Raw genomic sequence first — 16,423 nt, forward strand, 5'->3', positions numbered from 1 at the left:
ATCATATCCCCCCTTCTCAATACAATGTATCGTGAAGAAAGGTTTCTAGAAACTTCAGTTTACGATAAAATTGAAATCGAGAACACTTCAGAGATTGAAATAACTTCAAAGATACATGTTTTTGTATTTATGTTTTCAGAATACCCATACTCGAATTGAGAAATATGCATAAAAGAAAAGAAAAAATGAGAAGATGCAGTTACATTTTTAAATACTAGTAATCAATTTTAATCAGACGGCATCACACAGTTAAACTCCGTTGATAAATCCCACAATGCGTCTTAACAACTTTGATAAATTAAATCAAATAATGAATATGTGACGAAGACAGGGCCGGACTCATCCATTTATTAAGACGTCCGAGACTGATTCCACCGTAACGAAGCAGGTGCCCCCTGCACTTGACACGCGGAACAGACAAAAATGTGCCGACTCACGCCCTTGACTCGGAGGAGGGTATATGTGGGTATATACGAGCGGCAATGATAGACCGCTGGCTCAGCTGAGGACACACAGGTATGTAAGGGACCGGCCTCGCCTTCCTGGTACACAGTCTTATCTGGAAATGACTATTTCGTGACGCTACAAGTACTTACGAGGTTTGCTAAGACAAAAGGCAGGAATTGTTATGCGTTGACATGTTTGGGAGGGAGGTTGGGTTCGGAAGCAAGGGGGGAGCCGGCGCGGCACAACATGTGGGGGTGACGGGGGAAGGAATGGGGGTACAGCCGAGTTGGGGGTGTATATAGAGTTAAATCGCAGGGCAGGGTGGTGGAAATTAATCATTAATCGCAATGTAATCTGAATTGGGTGTACATAAGATACATAAGAGCATTATTATTATTAAAAAACACATATAGCTAAATGAGTTGCCCCCCACATACCAATAGGAACCAACTAGTATTAGGGGGAGGGGGGAAGAAGAGAGATAGTGTCGTAAAATGCTGGGGTTGGGTCGCAGGACGGGAATAAGAGTGGGAGTGAGGGTCATAGTAAAGGGGTACAGTTTAGAGCAAGTATACTGGGTTATGCCATGTGTCCTTGACATTCAAGCGCGTGCAGCCTACTTGACTGTAGTCACGAAATCATACTGCTTCGTCAGGGATATGAAGGAGTGTTGCCGTCATACTTTACTTGAAAACTTGAACACTAGAACGTAGCACAGTCAAATCATGTACTACAAAAAAAACCAAGTATTCCTCTATAAAAGTTCCCAGTGGCTAGGTAAGCTATTGGTGATAGTCTCAATGTGGGAGACTACCAGCATAGTATGTATTCGTACATTCCTGTCGAAGATATAGGAACTTTGAAGAAGAATATTCTATTAGAGTGTCACTCGCTTTACAGACTACAAATACATAAAGTGTGAGTATGAATTGCTCAGTGGTTAGACAACATTCGTCCGCGACACCAACATCTTCTAGAACTGTTTAACCATAGGACCTGCACTCTGGTTAAATAAGGTATACTTAATACCAGGGTTACTCTACAACAGGCCCTTATATAGTCTCCCTGTTAATACCCATCATTATCTAGCTCGCCCTCAAGCATCCAAATGCAGAAAACTATGGATATGTCGAACTCAAAGGAATCACTAATTCTGTTTCGTTATTACCCCCAAAACCAAAAAAAATAAAACAAAAAAAAACAAAAAAAATATATATACCAAAAATAAAAACAAATAAATAAATAAAACAAAAACAACCCCCAAAAACCAAACAAACCAACAAACAACCGACAATAAAGAAAACGAGATACACCAGTTCGTTTGTTACATAAGAAACGCCCCACCCCCCAATGATAATAATAACACCCCGACCTCCACCCCCAGAAAAAATAAAGAAATAGAAAAGTAAATATTCAATAAATGAAAAATATAATAAAAAAAGTAACAAACCAATTCGTTATATCCGTAGGTTATCAGCGCATTCGTGATAAACGTAGTTACTGTATACTACATTGTAAAACTATACATGATGTTCCTGTCAAATATACTCTCACATATTTGCCTCAGGATTTTGTCAATTTACAGTTAGGAATACACCCGTTGTGTGTATATCTCACGGTTTCGATCAACATACAGACCACTCGCCAGAGATATACACTCTATCTTTAGAGGCGGACCTTGTTCCTTACGTCATAACACCTTGTTCATATCACCGCAGTCATTGTTAATTGCATGGGGAATTCCCCGTCACACCTGTACATGCCGAGCAATTCGCTGTGTAATAAAGGTAATTAAAACAGGCGTTAGATCATCGTTGTGTTTGTATATCTGGCCCGTACATAGATTGCCCGCGTTCTCTTTGATACGTTTGTTTGACCACTTGACCAATGGTTGGTTGTAAATCATTGTCCGAGTATATAACGTGTATTGTCATGGGAAGGAGGTACAGCATGTTTGTACCTGTACTGTAAGACCTTTGGACTCGTTATCAGTTTCGACACAGTGTCGTCACAATGTTATTTATCCTTTATGTTTTCCTTTAATGATTACTGATAGTTTCTAACAATCGGAAATGCACTCAAATATATACCGTATCAATTGTTTTGGGGCGGCACATACTGCATTCAGTATCTGCTTTGATGAAGAAGTGGGGAGGGGGTAAGTTCTATGGATATACAACTTCATCAGTACAATATATGCGACGTTTCGGTGGACTCTTATCAAGCAATACTATAGCATCTTCATCGAAATGTGGTATATATTGTAATAAAAAATTGTAACCCATGCTTGTAAGGGGCGACTGACGGGATCGGGTGGTCAAGCTCGCTGACTTAGTTGACACACGTCAACGTATCCCAGTTTCGTAGATCGATGCTCATATTGTTGATCACTGGATAATCTGGTTCACACTCGATTGTTTACAGACAGCCGCCATATAGCTGGAATATTACTGAATGCGGCGTTAAACAACAAACAAACCAACAACCAATCTGTATATGTGCAATATCAGAATAACTGTAAAACAGTGTGGCTTAAAATTAAACTCACTCACTCACAGCACTGAAGCCTCATAGATTCTTGCACTATATCATGGACAGACTGGTATGAACGTGTACTTTCTGGTCGTGAACCACCACATTGGAGTGTAATGTTTTACGCCGCTGTTAGCAATATTCCAGCGATATCACGGCGGGGGACACCAGAAATGGGCTTCACACATTGTAAACTGTACATAGGAATCAAACCTGGGGGTAAAGGTGAGCCAGGTGAGGTGACCTACAAGATTTGGATACCTGTCTTACTCCTCCTTTTCATTGCTTATGGTGCTACAGCATCTACCACCGAGACTGTTTCTACTGATACCAAAACTACTGAAACTACTACAGAATGTCACGCCGAAGACCCGGGTTCGATTCCCCGCATGGGTACAATGTGTGAAGCCCATTTCTGGTGTCCCCCGCCGTGATGTTGCTGGAATATTGCTAAAAGCGGCGTAAAACTAAACTCACTCACTCACTTTTGCGATTGTTTCCACTTTAGTGTTACACACGGACACTTGTGTGGTGCTCACGAACCAAAATACATGAGCGGGATGCCTTGGGTTCGAACCCACGACTGCATGTTTCCGATACCTGTGCATGAGGGACGCAACTTTACACAATCAGTTCTGGTATCCCAGACAGGTGGTGGTGGTATGACTGATATAAACTGATATTTTGTTATGAAAAAAAAGTAGGGGGACTTCATGTTTAATTTACGATTGAAAGCAATTGGGAGATATATCGGAGTCAATCAATGTTGATATGATAATAATGAATGTTTTGAGAGTGCATCACGTCTTGCACTTCCTTATGACCATAGTTTTTTGTACAGTAATCGCTCTTGAAAGATGATTGGTGTATGACGTGAAATTTGCATGTGTACGATTTTCATTTTCAAACAAAAAACCCGGCTAGATACAAACCCTAACAACTGTGTGATGCAAGATGATTGTCAAAATTAATGGTCTACAGTGATTTATCGACCTTGAAAAAAGTCAAAATCAAGAATGACACACCATGCACGTGTATGGGGCAACTGCGTTGTGCATGTGCATTCCATGCATTGTGCATGTTTGGTAAGAAAGTCTAATGCTGACATTTTTGTAGCATAAAATATTTTTTCAGCAAAAATTCTCTCTGCTTCAACTATTTATTCGTTGCTTCGAGTATTTTCTCTTTACTTCAAGTTTTTGAAAGAAAGTTGAAGGAACGAGAACATACTCGAAGTAACGAAAAAATGATTGAAATAATGAGAAAATACTCGAAGCAACGACTAAATAATCGAAGCAACGTGAATTGTCGCGGAAGAGATATTATATCCTACAAAAGTGGCAACAGGCTTTCGCAATTTCGGGGTGGTTATAAAGAGAATGGCGGTGCGTTCTTAGATGTCTGTCTTTGAAAAGTTTGTTAACCCTTATACTTCCCATCCAAACTGAAAGTTCAGGTTCCCCTACTTTTTTTTAAGAGTATAGTATTGAAAGTTTAAACAAACAAAATTAACTTCACAACACATAAGACACCGTTAACATGTGTAGTTTGTGGGTTGGCTCGACAGTCAATCCCACGTGTTTTGTATAGGCTGTGCAAATAATATGAAATTCGTGTAATGGATTTACTGCTACCCATTCACAATTTATTAGCTCTTTGATAATTTATTATATATCTGTCAACATCACGATGAAACGAAATGATTATACTGCGTATTTATTCGTCGCATTTGATTTTTTTTTTTAAATGGATGTTGTGTAGCTTCTGATGCTCCTGCATCTCAGCGATCATGTTTTTTGCGTGGGAATATGTAACTTCAAAAACAAAAATGTCGGTGTGTACAAAGCAGATAACAGTAAATCGGGGTGGGATGTTGGGGAGAGGGGAGCGGCGGCCGTGCTTTGATCCTGGACGGGCTTGTCGATAGCTGTGCCGACGCTACGGATGATTGACAGGTGAGCGTGGCGCGCGAGGCGTGGGTCACGTACACCATAAGGATAAGTCCACTCTGAACGTAGGGGTAATTTCTAGACCGACCATTTAATGAACTTGGTTGGTAGGTTTGTTTGTTGTTTAACGCCGCACTCAGCAAAATTCCAGCGATATGGCGGCGGTCAGTATATATTCGAGTCTGGACCAGACAATCCAGTGATCAACACCATGAGATTCGATCTACGCAATTGGCAACCGATGACATGTGTCAACCAAGTCAGTAAGCCTGACCACCCGGTTCCGTTAGTTGCCTTTTACGACAAGCATGGGTTACTGAAGACCAATTCTAACCCGGACCTCCACGGGATAATGGGCTTGAAAATAATGATAATAACAATCTGGCTCAGAAAAGTGTGGAACAAACAAACAAATCATATTCGGTTAGCCGTTGCAACATACAACGGCGGAAAACAATAGACATACCTCCGCGCATGTATTGATTAATGTAACCAGTTACACACCACGTGAATTATTCCTGACAAACTATAAAACTGATGTACATTTACTTACACACGTGCTTGTGTCGCCAGGATCTATGTATGTCTGTATCTGTATACTACAGTTATCTTCAACCGTTACCTATGGTGCCACATGGGGCGGTGGAGTAGCCTAGTGGTTAAAGCGTTCACTCGTCACGCCGAAGACCCGGGTTCTATTCCCCACATGGACACAATGAGTGAAGCCCATTTCTAGTGTCCCCCGTCGTGATGTTGCTGGAATATTGCAAAAAAGCGGCGTAAAACCCAACTCACTCACTCACTCACAAACTATGGTACCACACGAGTTTGTATAGGAGGTGTTTATGTTTAAACGTGCTTTAGTGGTAGGACACGGGTTGATGGAACTTCCATGGCCCTCGACCATTAATATAGGTAAGAACGTCTTTTAACGATATATAATAATAAAACAGACACCCAAACACGAGAAACAAAACGTATGGAAGAGGTTTTTAAGTCGTTTATGTAGAACCATAAAACGACAATTCTTTATGCTTTCAAAGTAAAGTCAGAAGGTAAAACGTACTTTATACTGAAGCTGTCAGTTATATGTAGACTAGCACAAGTATCTAAGGCAAAAAATTAATAGTTTAAATGATAATTTCTAAAAAAAATAAAAATAAAAATGGGGCGGTGGGGTAGCCTAGTAAAGCGTTCGCTCGTGACGCCGACGACCCGGGTTCGATTCTCCACATGGGCACAATGTGTGAAGCCAACTTCTGGTATAACCTGCCGTGATATTGCTGGAATATTGCCACAAGCGGCGTAAAACCAAACTCACTCACTCTAAAAAAATAATAGATAACAGACTGGGGTCCTCTGCTTATCTAGACTTGCCTCTTTAAAGGATAGAATACATCCATGGGCTCAGCATCCAGTATAACCTTGGAGCAAAGGTTAAGTTATATAGTCCTAAGCCAAAGGCTTGAAAAGTGCCTATGTGTTTGCATCTCTCAGCAGCAGTCAAAGTGTCATCCACTTATGACACCTCCCACCCTCCAGAAATTCTTGTTTCTAAAAGGTTTCTAAAAACAAGGTGTACCTCACTGCTTGACCCACACAGCCCACGTCTAAGATACAGGATTACTTGTAGACAATGAGGATGTAGGAATAGTCAAATTATAAATTTTTATCACTTTACCCTGATATGTTTTACAGACTTGTAGAGAGCACTGTGCATAAACACCCAAAGGGGGAAGAGTAGCCTTGTCCAAGGCTGTACTGAATGCTAAGCCCATGGATGTATAGTAATTCTATCCTTTACGGAGGCAAGTCTAGATAAGCGGACGCCTCCGTGGTGTAGTGGTTAGAGCGTCCGCCCAGAGAGCGGAAGATCGCGGGTTCGATTCCCGGCCGCGCCATACGAAATATGTAAATATATGGTCCCTTCCTGGCGCTCGTACGTACGTATTCGTAAGTACGACGTTAAACCTCTCATTGAAACTATTAATTATTACCTTAGAGTCTAGGTGAATGGTACAGAAGCAAGAACACAAATTGTCAAACTGGAAGGTAATAACCTTTTCATATAAACAATGTGAATTGAATATTGCTATATTAAGGTCAAGAGAGTGGGTGTATATGTTTTTGCATGAACATTTTGGAAATGCGTTGCTGATATTACATTAAATGTGGTTCAGCCATCAGAGGAAACAGCAAAGAGCGAATTCTTGTAGCTATAACTACCAGTCTTTCTCAACTCTGATACGCACTTAGCAAACCCAACTCACCGAGCTACTATGGAACCAACTGCATGAATATCGTCTCGACAACGTCTCTGTGAAATGTGCAGTGTCTTAGACGATGAGCAACACACCATGTACTATCCTGTACCAAGTATAGCGAAGAAAGGGAATCACTGATACACACAATGCTTTATTATGAACAAGAAATTGCTACACTCTCTAAAAAAGAACAAATCCAAATAATTTTCACGAACAGAAGTCCTGAATTAATTTCAAAAATATGTCACCATCGTTACAACTTAAAATGAATTCTATATATTACCATAGTCTCCTCATATATTATTTCCATGTCATTATAGCACATGATTTCTAAAAAATGTTGTAATGTACATCATTTATGTGAAATGTATCTATATTTCTTGTACCTGCTGTGTGTATATTTGAATATTGCCACTGTTTCTTCATGGAATGCTATGCAATAAAATATCTTATCTTATCTATCAAAACACACACACACACACACACAGAGTCTAATGGTAGGTGACAGGCACTTGTGATCAACATGGTCAAGATATGCAGCGTGGGTGATAAGGCCGGGTGTATCATATTACCTGATTACGATATTATCTCTATATTTGGCCTAGGTGTAAATACATGATCATACATATATAATAAACAAAATATAAGATCTGTCCAAACAGACTAAAGTGTGTCGAATTGGCACAATTAAAGAAAAAATAGCTTAACCCCAAATGAGATATTTTATTCCATTATAGCGGCGGTGGGTTAGTCTAGTGGTTAAAACGTTAGCTCGTCACGCCGAAGACTTGGGTTCGATACCCCACATGTGTACAATGTGTGAAACCCATTTCTTGTGCCCCCCCCCCCCCCCGTTGTGATATTGTTGCAGTATTGCTAAAAGCGGCTTAAAACTAAACTCAATCACACTAACTCATTGACTAAGTATAATCTCGAAAGATCTTGGCCCTCTTGTACAAAGCGATCTTAGCTCGACGATAATCACAAGTCTAATGTTTGAGTATACGAGTACGGAGCGGTATATCGCTTTGGGAAACTAAATAGCTGATTTTACTTCAGGTAACTGCTTTAACACGACACAAAATACATCCCTTTCACGAGTGTCATTCCCAGCATCATTTTAGGATCCATTAAAGTGTTCGTCACTTGTAGGCCTTTATAATCGGTGAAAACATGTAAATGAATTGTGAACATAGTCCAGACCCCTGGTCACTGACACGAGGTCATAGGTCAGTGGCCTTGTCAAGGTCATAGGTCAGTAACTAGGTCAAGTCTGTCGACAATGTTTGTTTGAACATATTACACATTAATGGAAACGCTTGCTACGTACAATGAATTTATGGACATGACTAAAAATGTTTCCATTTGTAGTTTGTGGCAGACTAAGTCTGCCGTACAGAATGGTGTTAATATCTAAGCTGACTTTTATGATTTCAAAGCCTTGTGTCAAATCAAGCTGGCAGTTGACATACTTTGGACACTTTAAAAAGAAATGGCATCTTCCACAGGAGCACCACAAAGGCCAAAGTGTCGCAAAGCGCGACAATGCGAAAGGGTAAATTTATCGTTAAAGATCTGAAGGGATTTGCCGATAACAGACTTTGGATAAGAACAAGACCCAACACATTAAGGGATACATGTAGTGTTTTGGTTTCCAATTTGAATTATGCCCCGGAAACATGAATGATGTTTAGAACGGTGCTGGGTGAGGCGAGGTGAGGTGAAATTGGGTTTAACGTCGTGCTTGAGAATATTTCGCTCATATGACGACGTGCATGCGTATATATGTGTATGTGCGGCTGCTTGTACTAGCCCAGACTGAAGCTGGTTTTATAGTGCTAGCCCACTGAGATACCATGCCGCAGTGAAGCATGAATACCCCACTCAGACACATTATACTGACTCCGAGCCGACCAGTCCTTGTTGTACCCATTAATGCCGAGCGCCAGGCAGGGACCAACAAGTACCATATTTTAATGTCTTTTGGTATGACGCGGTCGGGGATCGAACCCGCGACCTTCCGTTCTCCGGGCGGACGCTCTAACCACTACACCACGGAGGCGGCCAGAAACGGTGCTGGGGCTGAAGGTAGCCTTGTGGTTGAAACTGTTTGCCGTGTCACGCCTAAGGTACGAGTTCGATTACCCGTATGTTTAGAATGTGTGAAGCCCATTACTGGTGTCCCATAGACTATCGCTTAGTCACTGAATATATTGAAGTTTGATAGTAACAAATAAACCAATTTAATTTGAAAAGGAGCCCCAGTGAGATGGGAGATTCAGAACCTGAGGGAATCTAGACTTGCTTCATTTAGGGCTTTAGCATAGCAGGGGAGGGCTAGACTGTAGGGAAAATAATGTGGTCCAGGGTCTGTGAGACAGACTAATGTCCCCACCGTGAAATGGGTGGAATATTGTTGAAAGCGGCGTAAAATATCATGAAAATTCCATCTCACTGAAGGAAAGAACAATGTTTTTGTTGTGTGAACTATATTTTATCGCATACCCATATGTCTTTGCACGTGTCCCTCATCGTAGGACTTCATACTTCAAGGGGCACCGGGGTGGCCTTGTGGCTCGTCACGCCGGAGGTCCAGGTTCGATTCCCCAACTTTACGCCCACTTCATGAGCACAACGAATGCCGTCCAATCTTCTAGAATATTCAACTATACTGGAATATAGCTAACTGCGACTTAAAGTCATACTCACGGACCTGCTTTTGAAAAGGCTAGGATGGTCAGCAGCAACCGATGGTTGTCGTGAGAGGCTGCTAACGAGATCGGGTGGTTGGGCTCGCTGACTTAGTTCATAAATGTCATCGTTTCCTCGATGTGCATATGTTAACCAGTGGTTTGTCTGGTCTCGACATCGTGATAAAAATGGAATATTGTTAAAAGTGGTGTTAAACAACTAACAATCAAAAACAACAACCAGTAGTGTTTTCGACAGAACAGCACATATAGATTAATCGATGATTGTACGAACGCTTCTAATGATTTAAAAATGGATATATGCGTTGGCTACTTTTTTTTAACTCGTTGGATGCCGAGTGTGTTTCTGACGCCCAATTTCTGGTCTGAAAAGTGAACGTTGTGTACCCGATCTACCCCTGAATATAAAATTATTTAGAGATTTAGAATTTCCTGCCTGATGATGTAAATTAAAGTGCAGGTATGAAAGCGGTGTGTAAGAAGNCACTGTGTTGTCCAGTTTTGCATTATAGCAACACGTATAAATGTAGAACTATGATCATAGGCTTTGTCCTGAAAGTTTATTGAAGGACCATTGAAGCTCTCATGAAAACAGATGTAGATGAAGTGTGACCCCACCCCCTTCTCAAGAGCGTGCACTCCCCTTTCTAAAGAAGCTGTATCCGCTCCTGCTAATGCGCGACGATGTATTTCATTTAACAGCTGTATGGAGATTGTAGGTGGACAATAGCGCATAATACTCGAATGACATACACATAATGTGACATGCACATAATATTATTTCTAAACTACCGAGGAAAAGAAAGTTATCACTCTTAAAGTAAAAAAGAAAAGGCTGGTACAGGTTTGAACCCAAGTAGAAAACATTCGGCAAAACGCAGCAATTGTACTGATAACAAAACAGCAAAAATGCATTTTTCAAAACGTGAAAAACGTGTAGTAACTAAAAAACACCTCGAATATGCCAAGACTTACACAAGCGCAACTAAACAGGACAGTCAGTATGGCCAAGAACCTTCAACTGCAGAGAGGCCACCATCAGCAAATTGATAAACTGCAGACAGGCCACCATCAGCAAATTGATAAACCGCTACGACGGTACTAACCAAAAAACAGGCCGGAACCTTGAGACCCAAGACCGAGCAAGATCGAAAAAGATAAAAGAGTCACGACACCGGCCAAAGATACCGCTTCATCCACTTCTCGGAACAGATGTTGATTATCAAAACACGTCAGTTACTGCGCCTCATGCATATTGTTCCAAAGAAAACAGCGGCCTCTTTGATGGGTTGACAGCTTCATTAAAACAACAACTCATGACTGGGACATCAATGTCATGATACCACGTGGTTATTCACAAAACTGATCAGGCGAACAATCCTTCGACGACTTGGTATGGCCAATTGGTTTTGGTACCGTTTTGAGCGATGTGACTGGGAGACGACTGCGGCGACAGCACTGGGACATGCCATCATCAGGCGAACAATCCTTCGACGACTTGGTATGGCTGGTACAGCGATGTGACTGGGAGACAGACAGCACTGGGACATGCCATCATCAGGCGAACAATCCTTCGACGACTTGGTATGGCTGGTACAGCGATGTGACTGGGAGACAGACAGCACTGGGACATGCCATCATCAGGCGAACAATCCTTCGACGACTTGGTATGGCTGGTACAGCGATGTGACTGGGAGACAGACAGCACTGGGACATGCCATCATCAGGCGAACAATCCTTCGACGACTTGGTATGGCTGGTACAGCGATGTGACTGGGAGACAGACAGCACTGGGACATGCCATCATCAGGCGAACAATCCTTCGACGACTTGGTATGGCTGGTACAGCGCATGACATGACTGGGAGACAGAGCGATGTGACAGACAGCACTGGGACATGCCATCATCAGGCGAACAATCCTTCGACGACTTGGTATGGCTGGTACAGCGATGTGACTGGGATGTGAGAGACAGCACTGGGACATGCCATCATCAGGCGAACAATCCGACGACTTCGACGACTTGGTATGGCTGGTACAGCGATGTGACTGGGAGACAGACAGCACAGACAGGACATGCCATCATCAGGCGAACAATCCTTCGACGACTTGGTATGGCTGGTACAGCGATGTGACTGGGAGACAGACAGCACTGGGACATGCCATCATCAGGCGAACAATCCTTCGACGACTTGGTATGGCTGGTACAGCGATGTGACTGGGAGACAGACAGCACTGGGACATGCCATCATCAGGCGAACAATCCTTCGACGACTTGGTATGGCTGGTACAGCGATGTGACTGGGAGACAGACAGCACTGGGACATGCCATCATCAGGCGAACAATCCTTCGACGACTTGGTATGGCTGGTACAGCGATGTGACTGGGGAGACAGACAGCACTGGGACATGCCATCATCAGGCGAACAATCCTTCGACGACTTGGTATGGCTGGTACAGCGATGTGACTGGGAGACAGACAGCACTGGGACATGCCATCATCAGGCGAACAATCCTTCGACGACTTGGTATGGCTGGTACAGCGATGTGACTGGGAGACAGGCATGGGGCCATCAGGCGGGAACAATCCTTCGACGACTTGGTATGGCTGGTACAGCGATGTGTGGGAGACAGACAGCACAGCTTGGTGTGGCTGGTACAGCGATGTGACTGGGAGACAGACAGCACTGGGACATGCCATCATCAGGCGAACAATCCTTCGACGACTTGGTATGGCTGGTACAGCGATGTGACTGGGAGACAGACAGCACTGGGACATGCCATCATCAGGCGAACAATCCTTCGACGACTTGGTATGGCTGGTACAGCGATGTGACTGGGAGACAGACAGCACTGGGACATGCCATCATCAGGCGACGACATGGCTGGTACATCGATGTGACTGGGAGACAGACAGCACGCCATCATCACCTTCGACGACTTCGACGACTTGGTATGGCTGGTACAGCGATGTGACTGGGAGACAGACAGCACTGGGACATGCCATCATCAGGCGAACAATCCTTCGACGACTTGGTATGGCTGGTACAGCGATGTGACTGGGAGACAGACAGCACTGGGACATGCCATCATCAGGCGAACAATCCTTCGACGACTTGGTATGGCTGGTACAGCGATGTGACTGGGAGACAGACAGCACTGGGACATGCCATCATCAGGCGAACAATCCTTCGACGACTTGGTATGGCTGGTACAGCGATGTGACTGGGAGACAGACAGCACTGGGACATGCCGTCATCAGGCGAACAATCCTACGACGACTTGGTATGGCTGGTACAGCGATGTGACTGGGAGTGAGCGTCAGTCGGTCCAGACACGATGAGAGAGTTCGAATGTTTCGACGTAGAAGAGAGCGACTTGCGCCATACTGCATTCAAGAAGTTCACGAGTTCGATGGAGGAGTCGCCATGGTATGGGGCGGCAATTGTGGCCAGAGAACAACAAGCCTGTTTATCATCCAAGGACATCTGAATACCCAACGATACAGCGATGAAGTGTGGAGACCTTTTGTGGTTCTCTTAACAGACTCTCTTGGACTTCCTGCTGACGTCATCCGTATGGATGCCCAGGGTGGTCAAACTCGCTAATGTTCCCTACTCCTGTCTCATTATCTGACTCTTTATACACTTTTTGAATAAACTTTTCAATTTTTTATGTTGACAAACATTACAATGCAAGACCAACATTACAATGATTTATTAATTCAAATTTTTGGAAAATGATTTCTGTTCGTAAATTATTATCATAGATCTCACATATGTCTTGTTTCTATTTTGTGGTCAAATAAAGTCAGTGGTAACTTTCTTTTGTGCGGTAGTTTAATATATAGCACTGGATTTCTGTCTACGAAAGCATGGTCATCATGGTGAAACAACATGTCGCCTAACGGTAAATTCTGGCATTGGTTTTGGAAAACTAAGGATTCCATGCTTTCCAGCAATACCTAATACATGTTGGTATACCTTCGGTAGATCTATCTCCCAAGTCTTGCTAACTAGCGAGCTTGATATTGCCACTGGTATTTATTAAATGTATTCAGCTATTCATATACTCATGCCAATAATGGTTGTCACCCCCTTCAATTGTTTTATTTTGGATAAAACCGATGCAATACTTGATAAAACCGATACAATACTTGATAAAACCGACACAATAATTGATAAAACCGATACAAAACTTGATAATATACTCATGCCAATAATGGTTGTCAAACCACACACCACCCCACCCCCCCACACACACACACATCCACCCCCCACCCCCTCTCCAATTAAAACATTGAAGGGGGTGACAACCATTATTGGCATGAGTATATTTGTTGCATGTATTGATTGATGGTTCATGATGTCATCACTTGAGCGATTAATTACAATTACCATGGATACAACACAGGGACGTGCATCATATGACCTGACACAGGAGAGCTGAAATAAAATATGAATGGTGCAGGTTTTCCGTCTCTAATGCCAAGTCACTATGTCAACGATATTGACTTTGCTCATTATGTACTCTGTATTGCTGAAGTTTGGCACATCGTGTCCGCGATTTTTGATTGTCTTTTTCTTCTGTTTTTCGCAAAATTTGGCTGTTATTGATTTCTTTGAACGAAAGAGAATCAGACAATACCTTATTTATCACGACACGAATGCAGTGTAAACTACATACCTGTTCAGTAAGTTATCTGGAAGAGTAATATTGATTTTTACCGTTAATGATGCATTTGGGCGAGGACCACGTGAGTACTTTGTACATAGCAACTAATGGCATGACGGCAAATTGACGGCCGTTACTGCAGATATATTTGAAACGTGCTGACAGAAGTCCCGCAGACTCAGCTACCCAGTCTGCTGGGAACGTTAGGGATGAGCGTTCTAATTCTCGTGCTCCTTTTTTGGGCTGCGTCTTTACAGGCACTCACAGCCTCCTACGTTCCACCTGATAGGATTCAGAGTCTGAAGAGATTAAAAAAGTATATTGGGACGCTGATTGACCCTGAAATCCCCCCACTGGACCCTCAGACAAACATGATCGATGTAGTATTAAGACTTGGTCCGCTGCAGGTGCACGATCTAGTTGATTCTACCCAGGTCCTCACACTTGGATCCTTTGTGGTTATGATTTGGAGAGACAAAGCTCTGGCTTGGAATATATCCGACTATTCCAACATCAGCGAAATAGAGATACCCGCTAACAAGGTATGGCAGCCAACTGTACACCTGTTGAACAAGGCTGTTGGTGATGGCCCCTTAACGACAACAATGCCCATTCATCTGAAGAGCGACGGCTCCCTATTCTGGAAGAACACAATGACAATGTCAGTGATATGTAAGACCTATCTCTCAAGATATCCATTTGATAGCCAGATTTGTTCAATGAAGTTTATGCCAATGAATGAATACGATACCATCCTGTATCCGTATGTGTACTTTTCTACTCATGGTACAGATATAGAAGCCAATGGAGAGTGGGAGACTGTCAACGTCACGTACTCAACAATAAATATGACAGATGTAAGTTCCAAAAGTGCCATATTCCACATTCACCTGTCTAGAAAGTACATGTTCCACGTCTTGAATCTGGTTTTCCCAATGTGTCTACTGTCGTTCCTGAACGGATTCGTGTTCCTGTTGCCAGCGAGTTCTGGGGAGAAGATGGGCTTCCTCATGGCCGTGTTTGTGTCGAATGCATTGTTCCTGAGTTTGATCCACGACAACATGCCTTCGTCGTCCGATACTATTCCTAATCTCACAGTCTATCTTGTTTCTGTTCAAATCCAAGGTTTTCTCGCAATCGCAGCTACTATCTTAGTACAGAACGTGTACCACCGCCGGACCAAGAACGAGGAGAGCCGTGCAAAGAAAACCCAGGTTGTACCTCTGGATGGTGTCAAGGATGTGGTTATCAGGCCTATCGATGATGACACGTCTGAAACGAAAACGGATCGTCAAATTGGGAAGAAAAGCGACTGGTTAAAGAACAGAACAATTCCTCTGGACAGAATTCTCGATGGGGTTTTCTTTGTGTGTTTCACTATTTTCGCCCTTACAGGATTGATGTTTCTCTATTTTATATAGGCAACAAACAGACATACGGACGGTTGAACGGACAGATAGACAGGCAGGCAGACTACAGTTGTGAGATACTCGTGAATACAGTGACTCTGGCAAACTAGAGATCATATGTGGATTTTATTTGGGGAATTTTTCCAAGGAGTGCTAAACCCCTCAACGCTGAAGGACACAAAGAGTTACAGCAGCTCGGACATGGCGGTCAGTCAAGACACGTTCTGATATATGACGGCGTGAAAACTGAAAACATCCACACGCATCCCTGCTCATATATTGTGCCACAGTTAGGACACAGTGGCGTCTAACACAGTGGTGTCTAACACTGTGTTCCTCAGTATGATCCAACCTTCAACGACCGTTATTTCTGAGTGAGTGAGTAAGTGTAGTTTTACGCCACATTGAGCGATATACCACCAATAACACGGCGGGGGA

General features: G+C 42.9%; 1 protein-coding gene across 1 annotated transcript; it reads left to right on the top strand.

Moving 5' to 3' along the window:
* The first annotated feature begins 14,785 nt into the window (after window positions 1-14,785).
* Window positions 14,786-15,997, top strand: LOC124290208 (neuronal acetylcholine receptor subunit beta-4-like). Its single transcript, XM_046726921.1, has one exon. The coding sequence runs from the start codon at window positions 14,786-14,788 to the stop codon at window positions 15,995-15,997; it is 1,212 nt and encodes a 403-aa protein (XP_046582877.1).
* The last annotated feature ends 426 nt before the right edge of the window (window positions 15,998-16,423 follow it).

This window comes from Haliotis rubra, unplaced genomic scaffold (assembly GCF_003918875.1).
Source record: "Haliotis rubra isolate DU_JTF1 unplaced genomic scaffold, ASM391887v1 Scf46, whole genome shotgun sequence".
Taxonomy (NCBI): domain Eukaryota; kingdom Metazoa; phylum Mollusca; class Gastropoda; order Lepetellida; family Haliotidae; genus Haliotis; species Haliotis rubra.